Below are 10,000 nucleotides of genomic sequence, written 5' to 3' on the forward strand. Positions count from 1 at the left end.
GAGTTTCGTGACATTCGAGGAACGCCTTCTCTCTCAATGAAAACATTAGGGAGCTTAAGCATCGACAACGGCGACGGCAACGAAAACGTCATCTCAAAATATAAATTCGCGTTATTGTGATCACTTCGTGACTATTTCACCTTTTTAATATGACAAGGGTGTGGTATTTCCTCAAAAATGACACTCGTCTGAACGGCACTTAATTTAAGGGAGAAAATTAAAATTCATCCTGAAGTTCTGACGTTCTTGATAACACCTCAAATTTGACCATTTCACGTTGTTGTTTTGCTGACGACGACAAAGAAATGGACAAAGGTGAAAAACGCACGTGCAGGGCGTGCAAAGCTATTGTTTTTGCCCACTAAATATGCAAATTTGTGGCGTTCTCGTTTCCGTTGCTGTTGCTTCAGTTCCCTATTGGTGGAAGGCGAATGTTCGCACAATGTTGCCGCAAGCGCCATTTTCAAAGCGAGTCCTGGTGCACAACCATTCAAATGGGAAATTCATGCAAATCAAACTCATTTCCCTTACAATAGTTTGGAGCACCAACACTCACTTCGAAACCGAGACAAACAGCAAGTCGGAAATGGCCCATTGCGCCCTCCCTTGATCTCTAAATATTGTGTTCTAAAGCATACTTGTTGTTGCAAATTTCTGTGATTTCGCTTTGAGGAAGTTTAAATCAAGACTTCTCCAAGTTCTAAAATATTGTACAACCTAACCTTCATCTAACTGTTTGTTTTGTCCTTGATTATTTCAGCAACAAAGAAAGCTCTTCAGAAGTTTATCTTCTCTGCTACCTTAACCCTTCCTAAATCGTTCAGAAAAAGCGGAAGAGAAAAGACAATTACGAAAGGAGATGTTCTAGGTAAACGTAGTTTGTCTTGATTTTGGATTTGATTGCTGCGGTTAATATATCAGCAATTTTTTTTCTTTGGGAAAACTGTTAACTAAACATAAAGCAACCAATCCTAATCGGCTTTTGAACAACTGGGCCCTGGTAATTCGTCAACGTCGTCATTACTTTTGACTTGGGTATGGTTATACCGTGGCACACTGAACTTTATTTTGCAAGGAACATGTGGAGACTCAACTTTTTCGTATGGCCTTTCCTTAGTATCTCTTATGGACAAAGTGGGACTCAAAAAGAACAGTTGTAAAGTGATCGATATGACAAACAAGAGGGGGACTGTGGAAACGCTTACAGAAACAAAGATTTCTTGTTCTCTTGAAGAAAAGGTTTGTGATCGCAAGCGCTAGCTACAATCCCCGACATTTATAATGGAAATTGAAGACCACCCCTCCCCCCAGTTTCAATGATGAGAAAATGGCGGGTTTCAACTTGCGCGCGGATTCATCATTAGGGAACTTAAGCAACGACGACGGCGACGGCACCGAGAACGTCATCTCAAAATATAAATTCGCGTCATTGTAATCACTTTATAAACATGTCAACCCTTATATGACAAGGGTGTGGTAGTTCCTCAAAAATGACATTGGTCGGAACGGCGCTTAATTTAGGGGAGAAAATGAAATTTTAGTGTCAAGTGCTGACGTTCTCCTTAAAAACCTAAAATTTGACTATTTCACGTTGTTGTTTTGCTGACGACGGCAAAGAAATGGACAAAAGTGAAAAACGCACGTGCAGGGCGTGCAAAGCTATTGTTTTTGCCTACTAAATATGCAAATTTGTGACGTTCTCGTCGCCGTCGCCGTTGTCGTTGCTTAAGTTCCCTATTGATTTTGGGGGAGGTGGTACTAATTTTTCATTTCATTTTGTCGAAGATTGTAGGTACGAAGTTGTTCACTCGTTGTTTGCAATCAAATTTGTTCGAAATTTTTTCGAAGCGTTTGTAGTTGAAATTGGACTGGAACTAGCTTGCAATGGAGGCTAATGCAGGGGAATCTTTTCAAATGCAAATACTTTTTAATATATTACCCCGCATTAGCCTCCATTGCCAGCTACAATAGACCAATTTCGATATATTAAAATTCAGTCGTAAACGAAAGACATCATCTCGAGGATCTGGGGAATAAATATAAGGATTTGTATGAGTTTATTCCTCAGAGCCTCGAGATGATGCCTTTTGTTTAGGACTGAATTTTAATATATCGAAAGTGGTCTATTGCAGTTCCAGTCCAATACTGAGAATACGAATATGGTCTATTGCTATTATAGCGAAGTTTCTCATGACGTCACCTATTGTTATTAATGTGCCAACCAGAACCTAATTGGCGGTTGAAACATTGATTTCTTTTGTTCCGTGATTGGCAAATTTGAATATTGTGAGTTCGGAATAACTACGAAGATCTTCAGTCTCAAAAGTACTTTATCCTACTGTTCAAATATAAGGGTCGTTCATATAATTATGCTGTCTTTGACCAAGAGAAATCTTGCTTTGACAAATATCTCCAACCTTTATGGCTTTATGAAGAACTAACAAAATGGCAAGCTCCTAGTTGTCCTGGTAGCTCAATACATGGTTTTTACCTGTCGTCACAGCAGCCATTTTGGTGCACAGAACAATAGAGGAAAAAGTTTCATGGGAATGTGACTCTATTGTTATGCAAAAGATGAGCCATAATTTGCTATTGTTTTGATCACCAACATGGCCGTCTCGTCACGTGATTGAAAACCATGTTATTTTAAAACAGACTGTTTTCGGATTCTCACGGCTGGACTGGATCTAGCATGAAATGGAGGCTAATGCGAGCAAATCTTTTCAAATGCAAATTAATTTGCCCGCATTAGCCTCCATTTCATGCTAGATCCAGTCCGACCGTTAGAATGAGAAACTGGCCTATTGAATTTCGCGCGAATTAGACTCCCGCAGGAGCCTCATGACCAATCACAAGAAACCAACTTCACGTCAAAAGGTTGTTGTTCGCTGCTAATCATGGGATCCCTTTCAAACCAGAATTTTTCAGGATTTCCTTGCGCAACTGCAAGAGTAGCGATAATTGCAAAGATCTGCTATCCCTCAAGAACAAAAATTAAAAAATGTGCATAAAACTACTCTGTAGATTTGCTGGTATTCAGTGTTCTCTTTTTACCTTTTTCAGGATCTTCACCTTTATTATTTCGTATCCCGGTACCCAGGCCGCACGCTGGTTTTTTCGAACACTGTTGACTGTGTCCGGAGACTGGGCTCGTTGTTCAGACTACTGAACTTTGACCCTTGGGTTTTGCACGCTAGTATGCAACAAAGGCAGAGGTTAAAGAACTTAGATAGGTCAGTGAAACATCGATTTTTTTTTTCTCCTTTCAAGTTAAGAAATTCAAGATTCTGTTGTTATTGATGTCTCATCTTTTCGTGTTCCTGTGTTTCAGGTTTAAGTCGAGTACAAGCGGCTTGCTTCTTGCTACTGATGTGGCCGCGCGGGGTCTGGACATTCCTGCAGTGGAACACGTGATTCACTACCAGGTCCCTAAAGATCCAGACGTAAGTCCAATCCTTCTCGTCTGGGTTGGGTGGAGCAAAGCGCACTATCTTGGGTGGAGATCACTTAGGGTAAACCTATTTGGTCCTGAAGTAATTGAATTTATTTCTGAATCATATTGGCTAGCCTTTCGTAAGTATACGCAAATGAATAAAGAACTCCAATTTGCTGAAACTGAGGAATGGTGACTATTTTTTATTAGTGATGTAAACAGCTCCCCATTTCTTTTCCTTTAAGAAAAATATTTGTTTATCTGCAATTCGCCATATCACATAGGACTGACAGACATTGTAAAACGTGATTATACCTCAAGCACATGGAAAATGAGTTGATTGGCGCTCGTATAGAATCAGTTTTCCAAATTAGTTTAAAGATAGAGGAAGCAAAGTCCACAATATGGATTGAGAAATGTAAAAAGGAGTAAAGCCCGTAACGACTATAAAGAAATTAGTATTTTCTGTAACAAGATTTTTTTAGAGTAGATCTGTGATCGTTAAACAAAATTGCTTGAAGCTTGGGTGGTATTTAGATATGAAACCCAATTTGAAGATGAAGGCTAGATTACGCTTTACAAGGCGAGGTGTCTATTTGGTGGTCAGCACCATTTTATTCCGGAGTAGCCAAATCCAGTCCCTCACTACCCTCACTACCCCCATCCCCCCGTCCCCCCATCCCCCATCCTCTCCCGACCACTAAATCACACTACATTCATTGGCAGTATTCTTGATTTCCGTTTCCGTATTCTTGATTTCCGTTCTCACAGCTTTATATCCACCGCAGTGGTCGAACCGCCAGAGCCAGTAGAGAAGGTTTAAGCGTTGTTCTTGTCGGGCCAGAAGAGTTTGGATCTTACAAGAAAATTATGAAGACGCTAAATTCAGGTAGAGTAATCGTTTTATCAGAATCGCACTGAGACTCGCTCGCTTTTGAAAAGCTACTGACGAAGACTTGTCGGACCAAAAGAGCTAGTTGTGTAGACCGAGACGAGGCGAGACGTTTGAACAATTTCTCAAGCGGTGTGAGATATTTCCAGACAACTGCGGTCTGCAATTGTCTCAAACCTTTGACAAGTCCGTGAAACGAACTTCCGTCGTCGAAGATCCACTTTAGGGAGCTTACGAAACGACGACGCCGACGGCAACGACGACGCTACAAAACAATAGGTTTAGCGAGCAAAAACAATGGCTCTGCACGCTCTGCACGTGCGTTTTACATTTTGGTACATTTCTTTGCCGTCATCTCCTAAATGACGACGTGAAATGACCAAATTCAAGGTTCTGTGGAGGACGTTAGCACATGATGATGAGTTTTCAGTTCTCTCTCTACGCTTCCAAGCCACCACTCATACCAGTTTAATTCATCAACAGTTACTACACATTTTTACCGCGAAACGACATGAAATAGTTTCGTAGGGATATAAATAACGCGAACTCGTATTTTTAAATGAAGTCCTCGTAGCCGTCGTCGTCCTCGTTTCGTAAGCTCCCTATTATGTCGAGGCTATTCTCGGTTTTAACGTGACGTCACGGCCGCCATGTTGGAGCCCCTAAACAAAGAAACGGCGGCCATCTTGGTGCCCCGACCAAATCCTCCGGGAATTGAACTCTATTGTTATGCAAACGTTTTCCTTTGTTTTCAGTGAAAAACATAGCTATTGATCACGTGAATGCAAACCAACAATAAGTTTGATAACGAATCACGTGAGCCTGCACTTTGGAGTTTGACTGCTGACCGCTAAGTTCCTGGTAATTTTTTTAAGCGGCACATTACTTTTTCTCTTTGTTTCAGGAAACGACCTCGATTCTTTTCCTGTTGACGTAGCTTTCATGTCGTCCATAAGAAAAAGAATCTCTCTTGCTAAACAAATTGACAAAGAGGAACACAAGTGAGTGCTTCAACTGAGAATAACACGATTCATCTCACAGTTTTGTCACTAGAGAAATGGCTTTGCTATTTTTTCCCCTTATTGTTTGCGAAGTCTTGTTTTTAGGGTGGATACGCGTTGTTTCGTAAAGAGAATCTTGCTTTTTAGCTTTTCTGACTATGTTCTTTTGTTTGGACTCTGTTGATTTTTTTAGGTTTAGACGGAAAAAGTCAAACAATGACTGGGTTCTCGCTTCCGCTAAGGCCATGGACATCGAAGTGGACGAAGATTTGTATCCTTTTGGATACACGATTGTTATCGCCGTAGCCGTCGTTTCTTAGATCCTCTGATAAATGTCTGTCTCCTCTTCAGAGGGAGTCTAATTGCGAAAAAACTTTCTTATGAAATTAGTCTTCATTCGTATGTAAAGTAGACCTAATTACCATCACAAAAACTTCACACTTAATCTCGCTTTGAAGAACGAGGCAAACATGAACTTCGGAAATGGCCTAATTAGCTGGCGCTATGCTCGGGAAAAACTCAGATATTTCAGTCATTCACCAAGTGTAAGAATAAAAAGCCAAAGCATTCTGGGAAATACTTTTGACCTTCAAACGTTCTATTAAAAAAATAGTTCTCTGCCAAAAATGTGTTTGTGTCTTGTCACATTCAACCCTTAACGCGTTATAACAGATTAGAAGATCTTGGAGATTCTCAAGAAATAAAAAAAAGACAAGGAAAGCTTAAACAAATGAAAGGTAGAACATATAATAGGTGCTACTTAATGAAGGATCGGAGAAGATCTTTAATTTTACGATGTCATGAGATAGATTTTGCATCGCGCTTACTTGAAACGACAAAAAATCAAACAAGTTTCTTTCATTGTTGGTAAACCGCAAATTTCACTGGGCCTGACGTTTTCTTTGGTATGATTGGTGGAAAAGGCCATGTAAAGGAAAAGCAATAATTGTAACCAGATAAAGGCAACTCTGGTGTTTAAAGCAGTTAAAATGTTTTCTTTCCCGGCCCTTTTTTCTTTCAGCTGAGCTGTCGAGTTTATTGAAGACACCGCTCATACCTTCAGGATTTAGTGGAAAGTATCCCACGAAATCGGGGTCTCTTGTCCTTCCCGGAATAAATTGTAAGTAAAAGAGCGGTTTTCAGCTAAGTGTGGCAACCAAATTCGTCACTAAATCAAGGAGCCAATCACATCGTACGACATGAGTCAGATTAACCAATCAGAACTGGAAACAAATATATGCAGCCGTCTCAAAACGCGGGAAAACACGTGCAGATGTTCTGTAACCTTTTTATTGCTTAACAATCTGGCGCAAGATTTTTAACTCCATTCAGTTGAGTCAAGTGATTTGTTTCCCACAACAAATTAGAGCTATTTCGTAAACATTTTCTTCGTATATCATTTGCAGTTATGTGTAAAGACTTGCCTTATATAAGATTTTCTGAAGGAAAAAAACGAAACTCCTCCAAAAATTAAAGGGCAATTCTAGTGATATTTTAGTAAGTGTTCACTGCGAAGATATGCAACGATTGATAGAAAACTAGATTTATTTTCTCCCTAGGTCATCTAGGACCCATTTCACTAGAGTTTTAAGCCAATCACCTAAGAAATCGCTTTATTTAAACCCAAAACCAAAGCGCTCTCAGTTTCCATTACTCGACTGAGCTGCTGTACTTCAAGATGTAGCCTTCATAGTATTCTCTGCTAATTATTGACACTAGTTCTCATGATTATTTACGCAGCTGACACAAGGTGTGAGGATGATAAAAAAGTGGCGATTGAAGACGCAAAAACCAAGAAAAGAAGAAAGAAGGAGAAAACGTGACAAGAGTAGGAACGAGATGAGTTATACCGGAAGGCAGGCATCCTTTGGCTCTGAGAAGCAACGATGATCCACAAGGCCAAGACTGAAAGGAATTCAAAGCAAATGGTTGCCAGAGGAGCGCCTTTCATTAGCTTGCGGACTTTTAAAGTGCTGCACCTAAACTCAAATATTTTTAGTGTTGTCCCGGGAAAGACGCGCAAACTTATCAAAACAAACAAAAAATTGGACCCACGACCGTGATGTAAGAAGCATGGGTCTATTCTCGATTTTACGTCACAAAGTGCTTTGCAATGCAAAATTTCTTTGACAACAGGAATGCAAAGCACTTTGTGACGTAAATCGATAGTAAATTTCCGTTATTTTCTTAGAGCGAGTGTGAATCGAGTGTCGTAAAACCAAAACCGAAGTAATTACACGTAGGCGACACAAAGCGCGGGAAAATGTGCACGCGCAAGCCACGATTGGTTTTGGTTTCACTTCTGATTGGTTGAAAAAGTGGCTCGAGAACTTTGAACTGATCACTGAGTGGAGTGATGCAAAACCGAAGCAATTCGCTAATTACTTTCGACACCCAATTGAAAACCGCGCTAAATTGCCCGTATCAATTAATTCATATTTTGGTTTTGGGTTTTTTTTTTTCGCTTTTAATCGATTAATTAATTAGTTTAGTAATTTACTATTTAAGACTTCTTTGTACATATTTAGATAAAACACTACCCGCCTAGATTGGCATTTGCTATTTGCGGGATATTGTACCTTTTACCATTGTAATAGCAAAATAAGTAAGTTAATAAACTTGAAACTTGACTAGACCCATGCCCATCACATCACGGTCGTGGGTCAAAATTATTGCTAGGTTGGCTTCCACGGCATAGAAAAAGCGAGATTCTGGGTAACACTGGTGATATATGTTTGCTTTGGATGGGAAGATTTATATTAGGAACGAAAAATCTTTTAGTTTAGGTCCACTTGTAAGTTCGATACCCAAGAACGATTTAGTTTTCCCCTGTAATCAATAGGGACATGAAATGAGATTTACGACGGCGACGTTGACGAAATTTAACCCGAGAGTTTCGCGGTTGTGTCTGAATAATGGCATCCAAAAGCTTTTACTGGTCAAACAAACAAAAAAGATCACTGAAAGCATTAAACTCATTTCTATTTTAATTGTGTTTAAAAATACATTTTGCCGTAAACAGTGACATTATTTTCATTGAGTACATAATATCATGATTGCAGCCCATTTCTGAAGTTCCTCAGAACTGTCCTTTTGTTCATAATTTTCCTTGCAAGCGCGACATGTCACGTGCCAGGGCCCTGGTCTCTAAACTTCGGTCGTCGTTGGTTGGTTGAGGCCGCGAGGGACTGTCGCTTGGAAGGTGGTACGTGATGCCTTGTTGATATTGAAAAGAGCCCAGTCTTTCTCGGGTTCAATTTCATTTGGGACATCGGTTTGTCCTCGGGTTGAAGAAGAACTGCGAGAAAAGAACATGGCGAGAAAGACAATAGTATTTCCCAAATACTTCTTCCCAGCTGTCGGCGTGTCTCCTCCCTGAGGCGTAATCCCAAAGGAATTTAGTAGAGCAACGTTGACCCCTCCCAAGATCGAAATGTTTATTCACCTAACTAGTACCATAGAGTTCTTTGTTGGCTAGTCATGAAAATTTGGTGTTATATCAAGATCGTACCTCTTAAGCTGAAAATGTTCATTCTCAATACCTGTCTCACTGACATTTCATTGAAATTGTGAAGTATTGTTTAATATATGAGCAGGAGGTTATCAAGTTCAAAACACGAGGCACACCCGAGTGTTCTAATACTTGATAAAATTTATTGAATAGCTTCAAATAACTTTACTGTGCATCTATATTGCTGACCATACAAAGATTAGATTTCGGATTATTTTGGTCAAGAAAGTGGGACATAAAATTTAGCCGTGTCAATATCAGATACGAAGACATACGTTTTAAAAATTAATTTTCCTTGCAAGCGCGACATGTCACGTGCCAGGGCCCTGGTCTCTAAACTTCGGTCGTCGTTGGTTGGTTGAGGCCGCGAGGGACTGTCGCTTGGAAGGTGGTACGTGATGCCTTGTTGATATTGAAAAGAGCCCAGTCTTTCTCGGGTTCAATTTCATTTGGGACATCGGTTTGTCCTCGGGTTGAAGAAGAACTGCGAGAAAAGAACATGGCGAGAAAGACAATAGTATTTCCCAAATACTTCTTCCCAGCTGTCGGCTTGTAACCTCCCTCAGGCGTAATCCCAAAGGAATTTAGTAGAGCAACGTTGACCCCTCCCAAGATCAAAATGTTTATTCACCTAACTAGTACCATAGAGTTCTTTGTTGGCTAGTCATGAAAATTTGGTGTTATATCAAGATCGTACCTCTTAAGCTGAAAATGTTCATTCTCAATACCTGTTTCACTGACATTTCATTGAAATTGTGAAGTATTGTTTAATATATGAGCAGAAGGTTATCAAGTTCAAAACCTGAGGCACACCCGAGTGTTCTAATACTTGATAAAATTTATTGAATAGCTTCAAATAACTTTACTGTGCATCTATATTGCTGACCATACAAAGATTAGATTTCGGATTATTTTGGTCAAGAAAGTGGGACATAAAATTTAGCCGTGTCAATATCAGATACGAAGACATACGTTTTAAAAATTAATTTCTGTTGTATTTCCTTCATGAATTATTGTTGACGAGCCAATCACCCGAATTTTCAACTGAATCAGCTACAAAATGCGCAGATTGAGAAATAAAGCCTAAGAAATTATTGTGGTGTTTAGGGTCTGTATTACGTTGAGGTCAATGTTCGTTTTACATATTTTTAATGGTAAAGTAC

At 39.8% G+C, this 10,000-nt stretch overlaps 2 protein-coding genes across 3 annotated transcripts in view; one reads left to right on the top strand and one right to left on the bottom strand.

Annotated features, from left to right (window-relative positions):
* LOC138011272 (ATP-dependent RNA helicase DDX24-like) overlaps nucleotides 1-7,294 on the top strand; it is a 19,085-nt gene extending 11,791 nt beyond the window's left edge. The window contains exons 8-17 of the mRNA XM_068858226.1: nucleotides 761-868; nucleotides 1,118-1,239; nucleotides 3,064-3,233; nucleotides 3,332-3,443; nucleotides 4,205-4,322; nucleotides 5,230-5,326; nucleotides 5,520-5,597; nucleotides 5,999-6,063; nucleotides 6,348-6,446; nucleotides 7,067-7,294. Coding sequence (XP_068714327.1) covers nucleotides 761-868; nucleotides 1,118-1,239; nucleotides 3,064-3,233; nucleotides 3,332-3,443; nucleotides 4,205-4,322; nucleotides 5,230-5,326; nucleotides 5,520-5,597; nucleotides 5,999-6,063; nucleotides 6,348-6,446; nucleotides 7,067-7,149 — 1,052 coding nt within the window. The 3' untranslated portion in view covers nucleotides 7,150-7,294. The remainder of the gene's footprint in view (nucleotides 1-760; nucleotides 869-1,117; nucleotides 1,240-3,063; nucleotides 3,234-3,331; nucleotides 3,444-4,204; nucleotides 4,323-5,229; nucleotides 5,327-5,519; nucleotides 5,598-5,998; nucleotides 6,064-6,347; nucleotides 6,447-7,066) is intronic.
* A 998-nt stretch (nucleotides 7,295-8,292) lies between these two features.
* Nucleotides 8,293-10,000, bottom strand: part of LOC138011273 (EF-hand calcium-binding domain-containing protein 12-like) — a 7,975-nt gene continuing 6,267 nt past the window's right edge. The window contains exons 6-7 of one of the 2 annotated variants that reach the window (XM_068858228.1): nucleotides 9,113-9,321; nucleotides 8,316-8,624 (exon numbers count right to left, since the gene is read on the bottom strand). In XM_068858228.1, coding sequence (XP_068714329.1) covers nucleotides 9,149-9,321 — 173 coding nt within the window. In that variant the 3' untranslated portion in view covers nucleotides 8,316-8,624; nucleotides 9,113-9,148. Of the gene's footprint in view, nucleotides 9,322-10,000 lie in introns of both variants that reach the window. The other variant, XM_068858227.1, reaches the window with a different exon arrangement.

Source organism: Montipora foliosa, chromosome 7 (assembly GCF_036669935.1).
Source record: "Montipora foliosa isolate CH-2021 chromosome 7, ASM3666993v2, whole genome shotgun sequence".
Classification (NCBI taxonomy): domain Eukaryota; kingdom Metazoa; phylum Cnidaria; class Anthozoa; order Scleractinia; family Acroporidae; genus Montipora; species Montipora foliosa.